The 23,640-nt window shown below is 44.1% G+C and overlaps 1 protein-coding gene across 5 annotated transcripts in view; it reads right to left on the reverse strand.

The window, feature by feature from the left end:
• Positions 1–23,640, reverse strand: part of LOC110528515 (histone-lysine N-methyltransferase SETD5) — a 54,150-nt gene that overhangs the window by 21,306 nt on the left and 9,204 nt on the right. For 2 of the 5 annotated variants that reach the window (XM_021610625.2, XM_021610623.2), the window contains exons 2-6: positions 19,111–23,468; positions 4,816–5,059; positions 2,000–2,102; positions 713–981; positions 466–524 (exon numbers count right to left, since the gene is read on the reverse strand). In XM_021610625.2, the coding sequence (XP_021466300.2) occupies positions 466–524; positions 713–981; positions 2,000–2,102; positions 4,816–4,886 (502 nt within the window). In that variant the 5' untranslated portion in view covers positions 4,887–5,059; positions 19,111–23,468. Of the gene's footprint in view, positions 1–465; positions 525–712; positions 982–1,999; positions 2,103–4,815; positions 5,060–19,110; positions 23,469–23,640 lie in introns of those variants that run through there. The other 3 variants (XM_021610626.2, XM_021610627.2, XM_021610624.2) reach the window with 2 other exon arrangements.

The following is a 23,640-nucleotide window of genomic DNA, read 5'->3' on the forward strand; positions in this document are numbered from 1 at the left end:
TTGCCATAAATGTTTAATGCTTTTCTACCTGTCCCCAAATTAATATAATTTGTTCAGAGTTTGTTTTGATATTTTAACCTGCGTGTCGTGATCGCGTTTGGTGTGGGGGGACAAAATAAATGTGCGCACGCCGGTTTGGGTTCCGTATTAGCGTATGTAAACTTCTGATCCACTGGAATTGTGATACAGAGAATTATAAGTGAAATAATCTGTCTGTAAACAATTGTTGGAAAAATTACTTGTGTCATGTACAAAGTAGATGTCCTAACCAACTTGCCAAAATTATAGTTTGTGAACAAGAAATTTGTGGAGTGGTTGAAAAACTAGTTTTAATGTGTAAACTTCCGACTTCAACTGTACGTACTGCCAAAGCATTAATGTTGTGGCTGCATGCGTGTTCCATATTTGAAAGACGGATATTAAGATGCATGTTATGCAGTCTGTGTCAAGTACCCTTCACAATACCTGATACATTTTCTGGTTTCCTGCGTTGGCCATACAGTCCTTTCCTTCTGTCCAGCCCCCTGAAATCACAGAACAATATTACAACCAGGAAATTGCAGATCTGCTATTTCAATATATGACTTGTAGTATGTCTGTGTATTCATGTAAGACAAATAGAAGAGGTGACGCACACAAATATAGCTAACGTATAAAATCATCCGGCACTTCTACACATCAACAGAGTGTATTCAGGAACACGTTATCTCACCTGCAGCTCTCGCACTTGATGAGGAAGCCATCCTGCGTCAGGCTGCAGTGGCACCAGCTGGCCACAGCCCCGTCTTCCTCCGACGAGCTTTCGCTGTCGGCAGAGTTCTCCACCTGGCCGCCATTGGTGGCGTTGTCATGGTAGCGGGAGGCGGGGTTGAGCTCCATGCGGGGAATGATGGTTTGGGAGAGCGGGGAGGCGGGTGGGGTGGGGGGAGGGGGCGCGCCATAGTTGTGATCCTGACAACACACAACGGAAGACTGTTGCATCTTCAAACAACAGGTGTTCAGGCACAAAAAAAGGAGGAAGAGGAAACGGAAAATGGAAGACGAATGAAAATGAGGACAAACCAAATGGTACATGACAATACGACCTGTTAGCTGAAAACGCAAGGCGGCGCTGTGTGAACGTGTCAAGCAGCATTACAGAGTTCCAACATTGCACTGACTTGAGTTTGTTTGGTTTGTCTAGGATATGTGAGACTGTTGTGTAGTAAGGGACTATCCTTCTTCTCTGACCTAAGATTCCACATGCAGCCGTACTGGCTTTACGTGCTCACACTGACTAATTCATTTAGTTTTCTGCAAAAAGTCATCTTACAAAAAGGTACTTGACCGAAATATTGATAACTAAGTATATAACAAAGACTGGCTTATAATTAGAGTGAAGGTAGATATCCAAGTATAGAACAGAGACTATAATTAGAGTGAAGGTTGATATTTAAGTATAGAACAGAGACTATAATTAGAGTGAAGGTAGATATCCAAGTATAGAACAGAGACTATAATTAGAGTGAAGGTAGATATCCAAGTATAGAACAGAGACTATAATTAGAGTGAAGGTAGATATCCAAGTATAGAACAGAGACTATAATTAGAGTGAAGGTTGATATTTAAGTATAGAACAGAGACTATAATTAGAGTGAAGGTAGATATCCAAGTATAGAACAGAGACTATAATTAGAGTGAAGGTTGATATTTAAGTATAGAACAGAGACTATAATTAGAGTGAAGGTAGATATCCAAGTATAGAACAGAGACTATAATTAGAGTGAAGGTAGATATCCAAGTATAGAACAGAGACTATAATTAGAGTGAAGGTTGATATTTAAGTATAGAACAGAGACTATAATTAGAGTGAAGGTAGATATCCAAGTATAGAACAGAGACTATAATTAGAGTGAAGGTAGATATCCAAGTATAGAACAGAGACTATAATTAGAGTGAAGGTAGATATAAGTATAGAACAGAGACTAATAGTGATAGAGGAGGAGAGCTGTGTACTCACAGTATATGGCAGTCCTCGATACCCATGACTGTGTGCACTCCCACAGTTGTGGTTGGGGTAGTTTTTCTCGTTCACGGCAGGACTTGCTTCCACTGACTCAGGGCTGAGAGAGAGAGCGAGAGAGAGAGAGAGCGAGAGCAGGAGAAAAGTAGAAGTTAAAGATAGAAAGACAACCAGATAATGGGACAAGTTAGAAGAAACATTTTTTATCTAGAAAGACTAAATGTTTAGGCTAACTATGGTGAAAGCCATTTCTTCAACCACTTATACAGCAGCTAAGCTTGTAAACAACCAGCGGGTGAAATCTCCCAGGCCTGTTCGGTACACTAGATGGCACCACAGCCCAAAACATCCCCCAAGAGCCAAGGAAAGCCTGGGAGAATGATGACCATTCAGGAAATGGAATGTCGGACGCCATGATTCCTGGCGTGTTATGCACCTCCCCCGTTGCCCTTTAGCAGAGGTCTCGGTGGGAGAGGAGAACAACCTTGTCTTTCACCTAACAACTACAGTCCTGGTGCATGAAGCGTTGCCGAATTATCATCTCAAATGTCATAACGCTCCATCTCAAACAAGAAAATATTACATCCCAGCAGGAGATTTGTTTTGTAAATGTCTGGTCTGCTTTCTGTTTCTGATTGTTTCCATGTGAAGTGAAATCCCCTCGAGTCAGGTTGGGGGGGAGAAGGAGGAGAAGACATGTATGGAGAGGGGGAAGGAGGCCTGATCCAGCTACATTCCATAGTCTCACCTACAGCAGTGCTGGGTTCAGGTCCATTTCATCTGTCTCACCTACAGCAGTGCTGGGTTCAGGTCCATTCCATAGTCTCACCTACAGCAGTGCTGGGTTCAGGTCCGTTTCATCTGTCTCACCTACAGCAGTGCTGGGTTCAGGTCCGTTTCATCTGTCTCACCTACAGCTGTGCTGGGCTCAGGTCCATTTCATCTGTCTCACCTACAGCAGTGCTGGGTTCAGGTCCATTTCATCTGTCTCACCTACAGCAGTGCTGGGTTCAGGTCCATTTCATCTGTCTCACCTACAGCAGTGCTGGGTTCAGGTCCGTTTCATCTGTCTCACCTACAGCAGTGCTGGGTTCAGGTCCGTTTCATCTGTCTCACCTACAGCTGTGCTGGGCTCAGGTCCATTTCATCTGTCTCACCTACAGCAGTGCTGGGTTCAGGTCCATTCCATAGTCTCACCTACAGCAGTGCTGGGTTCAGGTCCGTTTCATCTGTCTCACCTACAGCTGTGCTGGGCTCAGGTCCATTTCATCTGTCTCACCTACAGCAGTGCTGGGTTCAGGTCCATTTCATCTGTCTCACCTACAGCTGTGCTGGGCTCAGGTCCATTTCATCTGTCTCACCTACAGCAGTGCTGGGCTCAGGTCCATTTCATCTGTCTCACCTACAGCAGTGCTGGGCTCAGGTCCATTTCATCTGTCCCACCTACAGCAGTGCTGGGTTCAGGTCCATTTCATCTGTCTCACCTACAGCAGTGCTGGGTTCAGGTCCATTTCATCTGTCTCACCTACAGCAGTGCTGGGTTCAGGTCCATTTCATCTGTCTCACCTACAGCAGTGCTGGGCTCAGGTCAATTTCATCTGTCTCACCTACAGCAGTGCTGGGCTCAGGTCCATTTCATCTGTCTCACCTACAGCAGTGCTGGGTTCAGGTCCATTTCATCTGTCTCACCTACAGCAGTGCTGGGTTCAGGTCCATTTCATCTGTCTCACCTACAGCAGTGCTGGGTTCAGGTCCATTTCATCTGTCTCACCTACAGCAGTGCTGGGTTCAGGTCCATTTCATCTGTCTCACCTACAGCAGTGCTGGGTTCAGGTCCATTTCATCTGTCTCACCTACAGCAGTGCTGGGTTCAGGTCCATTTCATCTGTCTCACCTACAGCAGTGCTGGGTTCAGGTCCATTTCATCTGTCTCACCTACAGCAGTGCTGGGTTCAGGTCCATTTCATCTGTCCCACCTACAGCAGTGCTGAGTTCAGGTCCATTCCATAGTCTCACCTACAGCAGTGCTGGGTTCAGGTCCATTTCATCTGTCTCACCTACAGCTGTGCTGGGCTCAGGTCAATTTCATCTGTCTCACCTACAGCAGTGCTGGGTTCAGGTCCATTTCATCTGTCTCACCTACAGCAGTGCTGGGTTCAGGTCTGTTTCATCTGTCTCACCTACAGCAGTGCTGGGTTCAGGTCCGTTTCATCTGTCTCACCTACAGCTGTGCTGGGCTCAGGTCAATTTCATCTGTCCCACCTACAGTATAGCAACAACGCTGGGTTTAGGTCCATTTCCCTGTGGTTTCTGGGGACATTTCTTCAGTGTTCTGCAGAACAGTGGACTGTTGGGCTCCTATTTCAATACTTGTCTGATTTAGCCTTGGCATCATCACTATTCAGTTACAGTATGTGATGTATGTGTTGGTTGAGTGCATCAGTGCACCTTGTTTATTTTTACAATGCAAGAGAAAGGCTTTCACCATAGTTGACAAGTCTATTTCTAGATGGTGAAGAAGGATGCGTGCATTCTCATCCCCACACCTCCTCCGCCCGCACGGTACTCCCTCCCTCCACCCGCCCGCGCGGTACTCCCTCCCTCCCTCCACCCCGCCCACGCGGTACTCCCTCCACCCCGCCCGCGCGGTACTCCCTCCCTCCCTCCACCCCGCCCGCGCGGTACTCCCTCCCTCCCTCCACCCCGCCCGCGCGGTACTCCCTCCCTCCCTCCACCCCGCCCGCGCGGTACTCCCTCCCTCCACCCCGCCCGCGCGGTACTCCCTCCCTCCACCCCGCCCGCGCGGTACTCACTCTGATCCAGCAGCCATATCTGAGTAGGACGTTTCTGGTGTGGTGACTCCCAGCGCGATTACTATGCTCATGACGTCCTGCACAGCGATGAGGAGGGGAAGGAGGGGAGGGAGGGAGGAGGAGGGGGGAGGGGAGGGGAGGGGGGGGCGGGAGAGGGATCACGGGGTCCGAACTGCAGCGACAGACCACTCTAGGGGTGGGGTGCCGCAAAGCCGCAGCCGACGGCTCACGGACATGGGGAGACCTGAGAGAAAGAGGGAGGTAATTAGTGAGACAATTACCTACACACAGACATAGGGTTGGCACAATTACCGTATAACAGACGGATATGGATGAAGGCCGTCATGAATATAAACTAAACGTAAACATAAAAAAATTAATGTTTTATTCTAATAAATGTGTGGAGTGAACAGGTGACTGAAGATGGGACGCCCAGCATTTATAGGCATTTGTTTCTGCTCTAACATGGACTAGACTCTCCAACTTAACGAAACCGTTGCTCCTTGCTGAAACAAGCGAGGTGTTTAAGCAAACAAGTTTTCAGTTGTCGAGGCTGGGTTTTAGGCTGGGTTTCTGTACAGCACTTTGAGATATCAGCTGATGTACGAAGGGCTATATAAATAAATTAGATTTCGAGGCAACGCCCCCCTCCCTGCAGCAGCAGCACATGCAGTCAGGAGCCGAGTAGTGTCTTTTAGTCCAAATTCCATGACCGTCACAGCCCTAAAACACAGACACCAGACCCACACACAAAAGTAACAAGTGAACAGTCAGCAAACACAGTTCTGACCCTATGAACCTGAGGGAGTTTGGTAAAGCCCCAGCAGGATCCAGGCAAAACCTCCATGGTCAAAACACCATTATAAATACAAGCTGGCAATGAAGCAAAAAGCTGCGTCCCCCCCCCCGCTGATGACACACCACTGGACCATTTGGATTCTCAATGAACTATCGTGAGTCATCCCAACTCAGAGGTCATACTAAATCCTTGCGAGTCCTCGACAAAACAAGCCTAAAAAGGACTACGGAGGTAGAAACAGCATTACTCTGCCTCAACTACACAAAGAACCCTCTCAACAAAACAAAAACAACGCTGGCAAACTGCTGGTCGTGTTCTGTAAGTGTGTGTGAACAATGAACGTGACTTTCAGGACCATGAGTTGGCACCTAGGCCTTCATCTTAGGCAAGTTGGATAAGAATGGTAACAGCAATGACACGGTCAAAAATAACATCTGATACTTCAACAGGTTCATAACAAAGGGGTGTTCCAAACTCAAATCAGATGAGGAACCAGTGTTCATTACAAGAAGCTCTCTTTGACATGTGTTCCTGTACACACTCGCATGCAGCACAGGCACACACACACACACGCACACGGGAAATGTCAAAGAGCCACCTATAATACTTCACATAGAACAAACAGTATGCTGAGTCATGCAGGCTGCTCCACCTAGATTGGCCTTGTTACAACAGCAATGACTGCCAGGAGTGGAGTCGGTCTGCGTGGCACACTATTCCCTATATCGTGCACTACTGTTGACCAGGGCTCAATGGGTTACTGACCGTAAGCTGTGGATAAGAGGGTTTGCTAAATGACCAACATGTCAAAGTGACGCCCAGGCCAGTGGTGCTATACACCCCGTGGTGCTATATATCCCGTGGTGCTATATATCCAGTGGTGCTATACATCCAGTGGTGCTATACACCCCGTGGTGCTATACATCCAGTGGTGCTATACACCCCGTGGTGCTATATATCCAGTGGTGCTATACACCCCGTGGTGCTATACACCCCGTGGTGCTATATATCCAGTGGTGCTATACATCCAGTGGTGCTATACATCCAGTGGTGCTATACATCCAGTGGTGCTATACATCCAGTGGTGCTATACATCCCGTGGTGCTATACATCCAGTGGTGCTATACATCCAGTGGTGCTATACATCCAGTGGTGCTATACATCCCGTGGTGCTATACACCCCGTGGTGCTATACATCCAGTGGTGCTATACATCCAGTGGTGCTATACATCCCGTGGTCCCGTGGTGCTATACATCCAGTGGTGCTATACACCCCGTGGTGCTATACATCCAGTGGTGCTATACATCCAGTGGTGCTATACACCCCGTGGTGCTATACATCCAGTGGTGCTATACATCCAGTGGTGCTATACATCCAGTGGTGCTATACATCCAGTGGTGCTATACATCCAGTGGTGCTATACATCCCGTGGTGCTATACATCCCGTGGTGCTATACACCCCGTGGTGCTATACATCCAGTGGTGCTATACATCCAGTGGTGCTATACACCCCGTGGTGCTATACACCCCGTGGTGCTATACATCCAGTGGTGCTATACATCCAGTGGTGCTATACACCCCGTGGTGCTATACATCCAGTGGTGCTATACACCCCGTGGTGCTATACATCCAGTGGTGCTATACACCCCGTGGTGCTATACATCCAGTGGTGCTATACACCCCGTGGTGCTATACATCCAGTGGTGCTATACATTCCGTGGTCCCGTGGTGCTATATATCCCGTGGTGCTATACACCCCGTGGTTCCGTGGTGCTATACATCCCGTGGTGCTATACATCCCGTGGTGCTATACATCCCCGTGGTGCTATACATCCCGTGGTGCTATACATATCGTGGTGCTATACACCCCGTGGTGCTATACACCCCGTGGTGCTATACACCCCGTGGTGCTATACACCCCGTGGTGCTATACACCCCGTGGTGCTATATATCCAGTGTGGAGAAAAACAACAGACAGAACAACAGACAATCACCACCTCCACCACCCCTACAGTGGGAGCTCTAACTGGGCCTCTCGCCTGCAGTACCAAGGAGAACCAGCGGGGGCGGTGTTTGCCCAGACATCACAAGGGTGAGTCATCCAGTCGGCTGTCATATGATCCATACACCACGACAACAACTCTGGAACACTGAGCAACACTCCTCTGATTCTCTCGTGCTTTGTCTCATCCGCCCAGCCATCTCGCAGGCAGGCAGGCAGGCAGGCAGCAGACTGAGGCTGCAGAAAAAAGAACCAGCCCTGGGAGCGTGTGAACCCAGCAGCAGAGAGCGGGAGAGGATCTGGCATAGAGCAAGGTCATCTTAAAACTCAGTCATGAAATTACGTGAATGTACTCAAATGTACACACACTGTCGCACACACGAGGAAGTGGTTTTAACACGTAACACTGGCGATAATGCAGCTAATATTGGTTTGCACAATGAAGACAACACTACACGCAGACTTTATGACCCATCCTTGTATAAAGCGCATTGTTCTACTGGGGTGAGTCCAGTAATTGGTAGCCTGGTCAAAGTACTGAGATGCATGGCATTTCTGAACTGGTCCCTTAGCTACGCTAACGCTAGCTTGCATGCATTCCCAGTGGCTAGTTACCAGCATCTAGGCAACAACAATGGATTACCTAATAGCCTAGCTCCCTCCACTAACGTCAAGGTCAGTTAACTCTGGGTAGTTTCTAGCCGTACAGTGACGACTGCGGAAAAATATGCACTCTTTCTCAGAGTGGTTGTTGCCCAGAAAACATCAATCCAAATACAATAGTGGAAAGGTGTGGCCCTAGATGTGTGCGTTGCTCTGCTACAAACAGATTCAAACCTCGTGTTTTGTTTGATAAGAACAATATACAAAGTTTTTACGGTACAGAACATTCCAATTTTACACTTCTGAGTTGAAATCCCCTTTAAATCTGAGGGACTTCGTTACTTTTCTTTTCAATAAAAGGCTTTATCTTGTGCAAATACAGTAGGCTGCAGTAAGAAACACCGTGTTTTGCCTGGATGGGGATTGTCTATCTAGTATGTACAATCCTAAAATGGTACTTTAGGGAAAAGTTATGTAATATGTAAAGTTATGCAAGGTCATACAAAGAGTTAAGAGTAAGTGACTTTAAGAAGAAAAAGGAAAGCCCATAGCATATGGCCAGAGAGCCATAGAGAAAATAAGAGCTTATTAGAAACAACTTGACTGTTAGTAGTGAGAAAGCTGTACAAGAGATACATTTTTGGGACAGAAATAGCTGGTTCCCTGCGAGGCCTCAAAGGGAGTTCACCTTTGGGACTCGTTCCAAAACAACAATGAACTGAGAGGTATATTCCAGAAGGGCCTCTCTTACCTCTCCCCCTTCCTTCCTTCCTCCCTCCCTTGTTTGCTCCCCCCAGCCTTGAATAGCAGGCTCAAATTACCAGCGGGCTCAAAGTCTTTTCACTTCACTGGAACAGAGGCCATTTTGGAGGAGTCCGTGGGGGTGATAAAATGAACAGCACAGAGGAAAATCCTTTACCTCCCTCCATCCCTCTTCCTCCTGTTTCTCTCTTCCGTGCCTGTCCTTCACTCCCCTCCCTCTTTCACTCTCCAGACACAGTTGAGCTCTGCTAGAAGTGCTTGTACCATCTGGTAATAAATTATTTTGATTCCTTTTAATATTTATATGATTTAGGTGCTCACGTGTCCCTGGTGGGATATAGTGTACGTAAGCCGCCACAAGAAGGTAGAGGAAACAGGATGTTTACAGACAAACACTCACACACAAACAGCTGAACACCTAGAAACAGCCTAGCAGGCAGAGTAAGCCCTGCACCGCTTGACCAAAACATAGACACCCCCCCACCGCCATAACAAAGCGAAGTGATGCAGCCGTGCCGCTCACCCTGCACACAGCCACCCATATTTCAGGAAATAGGTTGACAGGTCCGTGTGTACTCTCATTCAATAGGCCCTAGACATAATGAACACGTTTTTTTTTTTTTACAATTGGAAATTCCCTCAGCACTGTTTTAGGAGTCAAGGTTGAGGAGAAGAGGAATTGACAGAGTGAAAACTCCTTGGGCAATGTGTTCTTCGATTTGTAAATAGTGCCACTCCCTGCCCTTGCGCTGTTGCCATTGAGGAGCATTGGTGCTGGGTTTCAGGTTCTTGCCCAATTGACAGTCTACTTGAACGTCATTATCTGCACATATCATTCCAGTGTAAATTGCTAAATTGAAATTACTTTGCCACTATTGGATTATTTATTGCCTTACTTCATTTGCACACACTGTATACCGATTTTTCTATTGTGTTATTGACTGTACTTTTGTTTATCCCATGTGTAACTCTGTTGTTTTTGTCGCACTGCTTTGCTTTATCTTGGCCAGGTCGCAGTTGTAAATGAGAACTTGTTCTCAACTGGTCTACCTGGTTAAATAAAGGTGAGATAAAAAATAAATCTCTGGCACCCAAAAACCACACCGGCTGTGTGTATTCTTCAATGTCGCATTCATATTCATATTCATATACTGATTAAAATTTTTTTTTAAAAGTACAAAACTTTCAACCTTGGTGATGTGGATGAGGCATAAGCATTTTGTTAGCAAATGTATTTTTACACCAGAACCTTTTAATAGAAGCAGAAGACAATAGCCTGGCACAACGCAAGCCACTTCACACACACACAGAACGTTTGAGAAATAGACTTGAAATGACAAGGTGGATCATCTGGCATTTCAATGCTTTGAAACTTCAGTGCTTCAATACTGGGCATAGCCTAGCAATGCATGTTTTACTGGGGGGGGGTATTTTTAACTGCAGCTACTTGACATTGGAAAATCTGATTCTTGCAGTCATTGTTTTAGCACTATCCACTTCGTTTTTAAACTACGGCGCACGACATGATTTAAATGTCCCCACATATCGGCACAATCTACTTTTTATTTTTTTCAAACTGCCATTGTCTTGAAGCCAACATTGGGATCATGTATACTCTGCTGATAACCATACAACAACAACAAAAATAGTAAAAGAGAGCAACGGCGAACTTAGCAAAATGAGGAATTTGTGGCAAATGCATGGAGGCCGCCATCTTCATGCACCTCTCTGCTATTGACTAGAATTGAAATTGACCTCAACCCTGGAGCTTACATTTTGATGCACATGGTACTGGCTGAGTTGCATTGAAAGAACATCTGCGGTGGGTGATGTGACGTATTTTTTTTAAACGTCAGTAACAGAACATTGATCAAAAGAGGAATAGCTAGATTCTGGGAAACTAGTAGGAAATGAAGGCCTCAATAAGAAATATTTTTCTGTTTTTAGAAAAATAGAAAATAAAAAAGAGAGTCTATGGTTCTTGAAGCAGGTAGATAGTAAAGCTCCTCTCTGGAATCCCACACGATATTTGGCAGAAGTCACTAGTCATTTATGCAACCCTTCCACATGAAAATAACGGGGGAAAGAGAAAGTGAGAGAGAGAAAGTACAGTATGCATGATAACAGCTCCTCCATCTCTCTCATCCTCTTTGAATATCACAACTGTCTGCTATAAGCACAACCCAATTGTTCCCCACAGCGACAGTCTCCTGGTCTCACAACACAGTTGCAAAGCAGAAAAACATTTCTGCATCAAATAGGACCCCACCCAGCCTCCTGCTAAAAGCAACCCCCTGAAAGTAAAACATGGGATACTGAGACGAGGTATCATGTTAATAATCCAACGAACTGAGTCCCAACACTCATTCTTTTTTGATATCGTGATATAGGCTAGCTGTTGAGACAGCGCCTCAAAGTCAAATGGCTAAATCGCGATTTCAACTCCAATTTTGGTCAGCCATTGTGTCATCAGATCAGAACACCAATATCATGATCTGACGGTTCTCATGCCATGCGGTCAAGCAGCGAGAAGCGCATTGCAGCCTGCCATTAACACAACAATGTCCAGCTGTCTGAATGGACCGGGACCAGAGTGGGGATGAGGGGGACACAATAGAAAAATAAAAAGGGAGCAGGCCGACAGAAGGGCCAATGTGTCACAAAATCAATCATCTGTTTCGGAAGCAAACAAACCAAGCCACTGTCCACTGGGGCAGAAGAGGGGAGAGAAAGAGAGCCTGAGGGAAAGGGAAGAGATGCTGGTTTGGGTTCACAATAGAACTGGGACGATAAACAGAAGATTATCGACACCGACCGTAACGATCACATATCGCAGGCATTTTGCTGATGTCGTTCATTATGGGTGATTGATGGATAATCATTTAAAGGGTCATTCAAATAAAAACTGTGGAGTACATTGTTATAACTAACATTCATGCATCAGTTCAGGCAATTTAATCATCATATGGATTTTTGTGTACACAACATCTCAGTCTGACCTATCACATTCTATTAGTCAGACTGACACAAGAGCTGCTCACTGAGTCTGCTTCTCGACGTTGAGGTAGCAAACCATCTGTTTAGAGTAATGTTAATAGGGCCATACAAAGCAACAGTCCACATTCATCATGGGATGGCTACTTTCTTACATTTGTTGGAACTTGTTGGCTGGGCACAGTGCTTGACTTGTGGTCACTTCACTAATGTCTGCCTTCTATTTTTGCGTCAGCCTGCTTCATGGGTGTCAGGGTGGAATTTTCACATCAAAAAAGGGAGAAATTAAAATAAATGAAAAGGGCAGTGAGTCTGAGTAACAGTCTCTTTTGTTAATACACTCCCTGTACTTCATGAAATAGTCTGCAGAAGCCTGAGTAAAAGAACGAAACAAGGGCTTGACCACTCATTGTCAGATAAGCCCGTGTTCTAGCATAACATCAAGCAGTCTCTCTCTCTCTCTCCCCCATGACGAACACATTTACATGACATTTCCATTTCCTCCTTTAGCTGACGCGCTTATGCAGCGAGACAGACGGTCAGCCTTCACTCCACCTCACGCTGATGTTCATCAGAAAACGCATAGTATGCTAACGCTAGACCAGGCGCAGCATCACACAGAAAACAGAGCGGCCATTTTGACATGCCTTCGGGTTCCTGGGTTTAGCCTATCAAATCAATTTTGATTTGTCAAATGCGCCGAATACAACAGGTGTAGACCTTGCAGTGAAATTATTACTTACAAGCCCTTAACCAACAATGCAGTTAAGAAAAATGAGTGTTAAGTAAAAGAATAGATAAGTAAAAAATTAAAAAGCACAAATAATTAAAGAGCAGCAGTAAAATAACAGTAGTGAGGCTATACACAGGGGCTACCAATACAGAGTCGGTTGCCCACCAATTCTACTCTGTTTGGGGTCAGGAAATGCAACGATACAAATGATTTAAAACTGGCACAAAAATTACAATATTCACTATTCAATAAAGCAAGCATGGATGAGTGAAAACATTTAGACCATTGCTTGGTGTTGGTGAAGAGGAAGTAAATGGAACAGCTAGTGCTGCCTAACCTCCAACTCTGCCATAACCAGTTTTGGGAAGGGAAGGAGACAAATCTGAAGCAAGGCAATAAAAAGGCACCCCTCCCCCAACAGGAACCTCAGTTCCAGGTCACAGGAGGCGGCAGCTAGAGCAGGAACAACTTGGCAGCAGTGAGCCATTTCCCCATTTGTTTTCAGCTGCGTATTACAAAAGTGGGCAGCTGCAGTGGGTAGGTAGGTGTTGAAGGGTCTGACTCCTATTTAGTTTATTCATCTTCCTTATTTGCTCTCGGCAGTGCGACAACACCCTTTGTGTAAACATGTGTCAGAAATATGCACAAGGTTTTGCATTGTTTCAGCTGGCCAAGGCAAATCCGTCAGTACTCTGACCTTGAGCTTGTTTTATTGTCCCCGACACACATTTGAGGGGAAAACACTGCATATACAAAAGTATGTGGACACCCCTTTAAATTAGTGGATTTGGCTATTTCAGCCACAACCGTTGCTGACAGGTGTGTAAAATTTATCACACATCCATGCAATCTTCATAGCAAAACATTGGCTGTAGAATGGCCTTACTGAACAGCTCCATGACTTTCAATGTGGCACCGTCGTAGGATACCATCTGTCCAACAAGTCAGTTCATCAAATTTCTGCCCTACTAGAGCTGCACTGGTCATCTGTAAGTGCTGTTATTGTGAAGTGAAAACGTCGAGCAACAACGGCTCAGCCAGGAAGTGGGAGGCCACACAAGCTCACAGAAGGGGACAGACAGGAGATGAAGTGCGTTGCGCGTAAAAATGGCCTGCCCTTGGTTGCAACCCTCAATACAGAGTTCCAAACTGCCACTGGAAGCAATGTCAGAACAATAACTGTTCGTCGGGAGCTTCATGAAATGGGTTTCCATGGCCGAGCTGCCACACACGAGCCTAAGATCACCATACACAATACCAAGCATGGGCTGGAGTGGTTCAAAGCTCACCGCCATTGGACTCTGTAGCAGTGGAAACGCGTTCTCTGAATCACTCTTCACCACCTGGCAATCGGACTAATCTGGGTTTGGCGAAAGCCAGGAGAACGCTACCTGCCCAAATGCACAGTGCCAACTGTAAAAGTTTGGTAGAGAAGGAATAACAGTCTGGGGCTGTTTTTTATGGTTCGGGCTAGGCCCCTAAGTTCCACGGAAGGGAAATCTAAACGCTACAGAATACAATGACATTCTAGACGATTCTGTGCTTCCAACTTTGTGGCAAAAGTTTGGGAAAGGCCCTTTCCTGTTTCAGCATGACAAAGGGAGGTCCATACAGAAATGTTTTGTCTGGATCGATGTGGAAGAACTTCACTGGCCTGTACAGAGCCCTGACCTCGACCAAGAGAGACAGAACAAAAGAGAACAGAGTGCAAAGGACGGAGCATGAGAGCACAAAAGCAAAGAAAAGAGAACATTAAGTGAGGAACCAGCCAGAAAGAACGAGAGAAAGGAGGAGAATGAAGAGTTTGAGTGCAAGATGATTACGTAGCTTGCTCCCCCGCCTTGTTTTCCCCCACCAGCCACCTCCTCCCCCTCCAACACAGCTCCCCCAGTGCGTGGAGTGGTCGGGGCTGAGGAATCGGCGGGTGCCATTGGAGCAGCTTCAGAGCCCCTGGGCCAATCAGAGAGCCAGGCATCTCAGCGACTTGTTTTTAACCCCATTGTGCAAGATGAGCCAGCAACACAACACAGAGCAGCTGCCAGAGAGCAGTGGAGAGGGGGAGGAGAGAGAGCAGTGGATAGGGGGAGGAGAGAGAGCAGTGGAGAGGGGGGAGAAGAGAGAGCAGGGAGGAGTAAGCCAGAAAGAGAGTCACATATGCAGGCCGTTCCCCACACACACACACCCTTGCGCAAATACATATTAAAATTCAGGCAACCGTCACTGGCATGGACACGAGCAAAACAACCAACGTGCCAAAGGCAATCAATATCCAACTGGTACAGTACAACACACATCCGGTCAGTAAAAAAGGTGCAGAGACAGGAAAGGCAACTGTGGTTGAGACCCATTTACTATTAGGCGAGGAAATGGCTTCACTAAAAGCCATTGCAAATCACTAACAAACAAGGAAGTAGCTAAGTACAAACCACAGAGGTCTCTCACAACCAAGCTTCTGTCTTTCAATTCTCTGAGCGGTGAATTCGATCTGTCTATATAACAACACTTTTAAAACAGGGACTGCAGAAATACACCACATTACCATGTCAAGGGGCACACTTGTCCTTCATGTAATGACACAGTGTGCAATCAACATGTATATGGTCAGCGGAGGTCTTCATTTCCCTGGCCTAAAGCAGTCTGCACACGACGAAGCTGGAATCCTGTCTTCCTCTGTTGGAAACAGGCCAGAATTCTGTCTTTTTCTTACATACACAGGCTGGAAGACCTAGCTAATCTACTCGCATGGTAAGGTGTTCAACATTCCACAAACATCAATAACTCAGCAACTTCAACTTCCATTGATTGGTTTTATATAGACGGATTTGTTGTTTAGCGACAAAATCGAGGGGTTTGGATTAGATTGTTGAACATATAAACTATATTTAGACTCCAACGTTTATTGGAAATGGTAAAAACATTTGCACAATGAACACTTGTCTGTCAAATACATTGTTACAGTTGTTGGTTAGCTAGCTAGCGAATTTCTGCCATATTAGCATTGACATGAAATCAGTCAAAACACCTCAAAACAAGACATGGTATCAAGAACAAGATTAAAGTAGCTGAAATTAATCACAATTCCCCACATGGCAGTTTATTGTCATTGTTGGTTGTTATCTGACCATCCAGAATTACAACAACACCGATTTCTGCCCCATTGAAGCGTGCACATCGTTTTCATGATGTTGTCAGCTAACCCATCTATTAGTTACAACAACACATTGTTGCCCAACAGTTACTGATCACTTGCAGTGCTTTTAGGGCTGTGTGTATAGCTAGATATGCACTTTAATAGGAACACAGAATCAGGCCAGACTAACCTTGCCTGGCTTGCCAGACTCCTTGTGGCTGTCAAATGCTACACCACGCCCACATATATTAGTTTCTTCTCCACAATGGGTCTGGAACTGAGTATCTCCCCAACCCTTGTCCAAATGTGAACACATTCGGGGCCATCTGATTGGTACAAAAACCGATGAAAGAACACACTTGGGTAAAGTGGCAGTTTGAAAATTCGTCACTGGCTTTGATACTCTGATTGGTTAGAAACAATCGAATCGCTGATGACTTTGTTTTGTACTGCGCCCCTCATCACCACAAACAACGTCAATGATGGCAGTCTCAGACTGAAGTATGTAGTGATCAACGGAAGGATTTAGTGTGAGTCATCAGGCTAAGACTAACCTTGCCCTTCTGCACATTCCTTTAGATCTCCAACCGTTGGAGAGGCCCACTTTTGGGGGGAATTCCACAGCCTCCAGACACACACAAAGGGAAATCCAAGCAGGTTATTCAACAGTACTGTCGAAGACAAACTTGCCAAGGCTAAACACATTAACAGTATAGGCTACTGTGTATAGCTGAAGCCATTTTCTCTTCCTGAATCACTCATTCAACCCTTTTACGTTAACTCGTGTATGTTGATTGTGTTATGTTTTTACATTTATGTTGGCTAACTTTATGTAATGCGGAAAATGTGAGCCTGTTTAATAGAGGTCGACAAATAGAAAATGGGAGGCTATATGAGGCGGGTCAATGAAAGGGCCACACATTTCACAGTATTTGCAGATTGGGTTAACAAAGCGAGCCATTGTGTGTCCGTGTCCCAATTCTCCACGAGTTTCTTAGGAACTGGTGTGTTTGTCTCGGTGAGCACACAGTTTGTTTTAGATAAAAAAGAAGGGTCCGGCGAGGGAGAGTGCGGGGCTCATGTTTTCAATGGTTAAGAGGCCAGAACGGCAGCGGCAAGGTTATTCAGAGAATGCGAGCCCGGGACCAATCAAAACGAGTCCAGGCTGTGCCAACCCGCAGGCAGTCTTCCAGACCAACAAAAACATTCAAATCCAGCCTATTCTGTTTGAAATAGGATAGGTCGTGGTAGCCGAACGGTTTTATCATTCCATTTTATTTCTGGAAATATGCAAGAATATTTTACTGTTATATGGAACAGGAACACTTGATGTGTAGTTAGGCCTATCATGCGGTGTTGTAACAATGGGGAGGTTTCTAAGCAGAGCTAGCTCATCAACAGCAGAATATATTACCTTGCATTTACCCACACAACTACCCAATCACCTTTTACCCACACAACTACACTGCTCTCGGTCTGGGAGCTCAACACGAATACGATTAAGCGGCTACCCCACAAGCAGTGGCCCTTTTATATTATAAAATGCATTAGTGAAACATTCCAACAGCTGCCAGCCAATACACAAAATGACATAAGATCAGTCAGCATACTATGCAGAACAACTACGTCAACAAGATAGCTTCATCCGGTTAGATCTAAAAATAAACTGGGCGGGCTTGTCCAAATCAAGTCTCTTGAAAGATTGTAAAGACTAATTAGTCTACATTGGTGGCAACTAAGTGAAGCAATTGTCCCTCGAATTCCTCATATCGGTCATTACCAATGTATTCATTGTCCAACATAGACGGACGGTTAAACAGGCCAAAACAACAGTAAAATCAAATTTAGCAAAGCTGAAAGCTCGATATCCGAGTCTACAGCCATTCCATTCTCTAGCTACAATTTTCGGTCCAAAGGAAACGCGAGCTCCACTCAAATACCACCCATTTCTCTTATCCGCCACAGACGTTGGTGGTTGGTAAATTAGAAAAATAAGTCACTACTCTAGATATGGCTTTCTATTAGCTTTAATCCATAAAGTAAAAATGTTAAGTGGCCCAATCTTATGTAGCGCGCATATATATATATTTTAACACAAAACAAATAAACACTTCACACGCCATGAACTCAAACGCATCTAGTGTTAACCTAACAATAGAATAGTACAGTACAGTATTGGCTAACTGTGAATACATAACCCGAAAGGGGGATAGCCTGAATCAATGAATGCAAAGCTGTAAAAATATGCACCATGTCATAACTCGGACAGAACGAAATACTGTGAATCAAGTGTGGACACAAACAACTGGAAAATGTCCCAAAAGCCTTACTATTCTGGTCAACTAGGTAGTTATCTACCTTAGGCACATTTACCTCTATTTTTTCTCCAAAGCTACTAATAAATATATAGACAGCTGCCAAGAAAAGCAACGTATCAAGCCGATGATTCCAATCCACACGCAGCCATCTACGCGATCAGTTAGTCAAGCAGCTTGTAAGCAACCTATTTTGCCAATCTTAGTTGGCTAACTAATAAGCACCAGACCACGGGCGATAAGAAGAATGTCCTCTTGAAGTGTGGTTTATTCTAATGTAGTATAAAACCAATCACTACGTGGCCAGTCACTTCAAGAGAAAATGTAATATAACTAATAATAATACTTACATTAGTTAAAATAACTAGATATAATAGTAAAGCTAAAACAAGGCAATAATCAATTTAGTGAGATCAAGAAAGGTGATGTTATTCAGCTGTTCAGCCATCGTGGGAACCAACTAACGTTATTATTACAAGTTGAAACCGTAGGTACATTGGAAATGGTGTTAATGAATACAATGCGTTCATTGCTGAGTTAGTAAAGTCAAACTCACGAAAAATCATAAATGTATAACTAAGAATACAATGTTTCAAGTGATCATAACAGGAATGAACATAGTTTATAATCAGGTAAACGTTGGCTAGCCTAGTTAGCTAACTATCAAATAATTGCAATGGATGTGGCTAGCTAAGTTACATGGCCAAAACCAAGGACAACCATTGCATACATCAACTGCTTTGCGACATGAGACAATAACAGGAATATTAGCAAAAGAAGGATTAACAACGTGAACAGTTGCATTTGATAAATTAACAGGTTTAGTTAGCACATAATTTGTGATGACGTTATGATAGTGAAAGACAGCAAGCAATCCAATGTGTTTCAACTAAAACGTTGAAAATACACAAGTAAATCAACCTATAATACACATTTAACATGACTAAACCACTCACCTAGTGAGACATTCCAACCCAGTACGAACTAAGTATCCTCCTGTGTTGTCTGCAGATCTTCGAGTATTCCAACATCAAATCGAACCAGGCCTCCAACTCGGCCTCGGAGTCTCCTGTTATCCTTTGCCCCCCTTGGTAGCTCCCTCTTCTGGGGTAGGAAACAAACTTCTAAATCTCCCCCACGTAAAGGTTGAACGTTTAATTCCCTGTCCTGCTTGGGCACCGTATTTCCATCGAGTGTATATGTTGAATCCAGGGTGGTTTAATCCATTTATTATGGTGCTGTATATTATTTACAATCGATATTTATAAAGGGGTATATGCAGCTCTATGTGATAGTAGTACAGGGCTATGATTCTGTCTCGGGTCCTAACATTCGCAGTGGCGCCCATCCCCCTCTTCGCCGGCATAGATCGCGGGTCCCAGCGAAACTGTCTGACACACAACGGTGCCACGGGGTTTCACGGGCAATGAAGCAGGGGCTCAATTACTAGGGCGGGTTTTGCACTGATGTCCTACCTCCAATATATTATTGGTCAATGAAGTGCCTGTCAAAGGACAGCATTGCTGTACGAGCAAGCCATTGGTCAAATAGGGCGCCGAATTTAGCTGTTGTCTATGCCAAGAGGGCGTGACTTTTTTCTAGGAAGGGTTGCTGAAGCGCATTCGGATTTTGCCATGTGTAGTTGTGGCACACGGGAGTGATCGCAAGTGTCGGTAGAATGGATTGATTCGGGAGAGAATTTTATACAAAAAGCGGACCCGTGTCTACAATATGGGGGAAATGCTCAAGTAATTAAATGAAAAGGCCGAGGATTTATTTGATTATTTTATAGAGGGATTATATTGCTTGAATGTTTTTATGTATGTATTTTCAACGCAAAGGGGAAAGCCTTCGTTTACATACCGAAACAGAGTAGCCAACCTTAGCTACACGGGGTCTCTAGTGCCCCATACCAGGGAATACGACAGAGGTCAGCCCCACCTAAAGTGTCATGAATGGAATATGAGGTGTCGTTCATGTAGGATCTGGCAAGGGATTGGACAGGGAAATTGACCAGGGTTGTTCGTATTACCCCTGGTCCCTCATACTGCAGCCCGAATTCAAAACTGCACTCTTGAACGGGAATAGCCAAGGACACACTTCACGAAAATTCCATCTATTCGAATGGCTCGTCATTATCAATAAGGGAATTTTGGCGAGAAGAATAGGCTTTTCATGTATGTGATCAGATCGAATTTTATTATAATCAACCAACATTCGATAGCGGTTTCAGAATAAATGTACTTTTCTTTCGATTATAGAGATTTTAGGCTACATTCTGCTGTTCGCGTTTGACCTTGTTTACGAGTATATGCAAAGCATTGATGAAGATTCCGCTTCCATTATCCTTCATCGGTTAAATAAATAACTGCGTTTGAGGATTAATGAATATAATTAAGATTGCATGCGATTGGCTTCTTTATTTCTTATCATGGACCTGAGAGAACCATTTGGAATAGAAAAAGTCATGAATGCTAACTTTATGTTGCAATGGTCTAAAATGCGGAGACGACTGCAAAGATAGAACGTTCATGTTTCTAAAATGTCTACCTTCATTTTACTCAGAAATTCTACTCTATCCAATGCAGTTTGACAGTAGGTAACAAACGTAACCACAAGCACACAAATGACATTTTAGTAAATAGAACTGATCTATTTGACATACGTAGTATATTTCTGCGCGATGAAAATTGAGATTGAACTGAATAAATCAAGGATTCATTCGGTTTTGTCTACATAGATCTGTGAGTTCCCAGCTCTTTTATAGTTGCCACTGGCCTCTTCTGTAATACTGCTCAATCGCATGGAACGTTCCAACATACATTAATTTGAAAATCTATATTTACATTTTAGAAGAGCCTTGTTATTCATCGTTCAGGCTGAATTGAGGGAATGAAAGACCATCCCTACATTCTTGACGTACTTTTCACAGGCTGTATTTGGGTTCCCCTGCTCTGCTGATATCGATCTTGATACCTTATGTCGGAAACTCACGAAATGTCAGATTTGCTGAAGAGTCGGATCCAGAGTTTCCACTTGTGATGTACCGGAATAAATCAATTGGAAGCTCAACGTAAATATTTTACATTAATTTTAAAATGGAGGGCTCGAGTTTCCGACAAGACAGGAACGCGGCATTACTTGTCAAGGGTAGCTCGCTTGCTACTAGGGAAAATGCACATGAATGCCCTTGTAATTACAACTAGGAAACTTGGATATAATCTCATGGACAACGATCTTTCCCACATGCTGGCCGCGATTTCGGATTGCGTTCGCTCGGAACACGTGAACGGGCCAAGACATTCCTCCGATCAATCCGACATGTGAACGCGGCAGCCATTAGAGAGATGCTGTAGCGCACGTCAACCTTAACAAGTGTATTTCTATAATCTGAAAAAGCTCATCAGAATAATTACACAACTAATAAAATCATTTCACTCTAGTTTCCAAGTTTTTTCCACCCTCTATAAACCGATAGATTGATTGCTATAGAATGTTATTGGGAAGTTGGATTCCTGTACAGAGAAGATAACTCTCCCCACGAAACAAAGGTTCAGAGCTGAAATGTGGCAGGGAAGAACTTCCAACATCAGTAGTTTTAATCATATTAATAAACAAATCATTGCGGTTGGGGTAGAAATGTAATTTACAAAAAATGAAAGTATAATAGGTTCAAATAAAAAAAATTACTTCACTTGGTCAGAAGTAATTTTTAATGGGCTCCTTGGTTTTAAAACAGGAACAAATTGTTGTGTAACACCGAAAGGTATCAAAGTGCAAACACAAAATAAAAAATGGATGCAGCCATGGTGTTTTGCATGGTCTCTTTAACACAGAGGAAAAAAAATGTTTTCAGCATAACTGTTACATGCATGTCATGTCAGTTCCATTTAAATAATAAGACCATTCCATATTTAGTAAGACTTCAGAGCCATTTACGGTCCCAAATGGCATCACATGCTCACAAAATACGATTCATTTTTGCTTAAGTAATGAACAATGAGTTTTAACAGAAACATGTCATAGGCATCTGGTTGTCCAATGCTTAAATCTGTAAGGGCAAGAATGTATACTTTTTTTTATGCAGTTAATTGTTCTCCTGTAACTGCTACTCCAGCTTAGATATTTATACTGATTAGGCAGAAGTCATAGCTAGACATCTTTTAGACTACATCGTAGAGAAAGATAACACATTTACCCTCAAAGAAGTTTTAAAAATTACAACATTTCACTTGTGTAAACCATTAATAAATCAGCTTGAGTACCTGTGCAAGCATCAAGCACAGCAGCTTATTTTAACCCATACAATGAGTTCCTCACACTTATTTTTACGCCAAACCCCCAAGTCCAGGAATTATAACTCAGAGCAAGCCAAGTCGACCTTATCCTTTTTTGCAAGAACAGAAAACAGAGGAAAAAAACTACAAAACAAATAAAATAAGAACTCCAACAGTGATTGTGCGAAATGTTGATGGCATGCCACCGATTATATATGGCCTGGACGGATGCACATAAAAGCAATGGATGGCCATTTGACGTCAGTATGTAGTGTTGTCATTTCTAAGGGGCAGGGTCTTTGGGGGAGAATGTCGCATACATACGTGTATACATATACACATTAGTTTACACACCGACGCAATGGTAAAGGTGTCAGTAAAGCTCTCCTTACTGATAAGCAGTAACTTTCACAGGAAGATCCTACATCTAAAAATAATTATTACATTAATATATTTTGCTGCTTGAATTACAATAACAGTATTTAACACCAAAACACTAGGTTCTATCCTTGATTTTTTTTCTTATTTCAATACACCAAATCATATTATAAAAATTGGGAGTCAGAATTATGGGATGCCATGAACTTCCAGCTTCATAAAAATTGGATACCATTCTCTCATACAGTAATGGCCATCCCTCAAATAGCTTAACTGTTCAAACTGGCTTCAACATTGTCGGTGTGAGTAACCAGTCCCTTCCTCTCGACATGAGCAACTCTATACACATCTCTTCTCCAGTCAGTGGCTCGGATAGGGAACAGAAAAAAAATGGCTGAATGTTCATCTTGGTGGTTGGGTCATGTCTGGTTGTTTTACTATTTTTTTCATTTTTTTTGTTACTTTGTAGCGCTTGCATGCTGAGACCCTTCTGCTGTTAGGGGGATGCTGCCCTCTGCTGGTTGCCTCTGTGGCATTGCACAGCCCTGCACCTCCACAGCTGGTTTAGTCCCTCAGAGCAGCTTCAGACTTCCAGTGACATTGTTCACCATCTCCTCCTCCCCAACGATGGCCAGGACAGTGCGTGAGCCGGCTTCCACCTGCCAAAAATCCGGAGGTCATAGAATTTAGATTAGCATCCTTGTACGAGGAGTGGGGGGTAGCAATAGGTTGCACTCGCAAAAAAAAGGTGGGTGGGAAACCAGGGAAGACTAGGCATGACATTTAATAGCAAATTACTGAGTTATTAAAATGAGAAGTTTACACAAAATC

Source organism: Oncorhynchus mykiss, chromosome 7 (genome assembly GCF_013265735.2).
Source record: "Oncorhynchus mykiss isolate Arlee chromosome 7, USDA_OmykA_1.1, whole genome shotgun sequence".
In the NCBI taxonomy this organism is placed as follows: domain Eukaryota; kingdom Metazoa; phylum Chordata; class Actinopteri; order Salmoniformes; family Salmonidae; genus Oncorhynchus; species Oncorhynchus mykiss.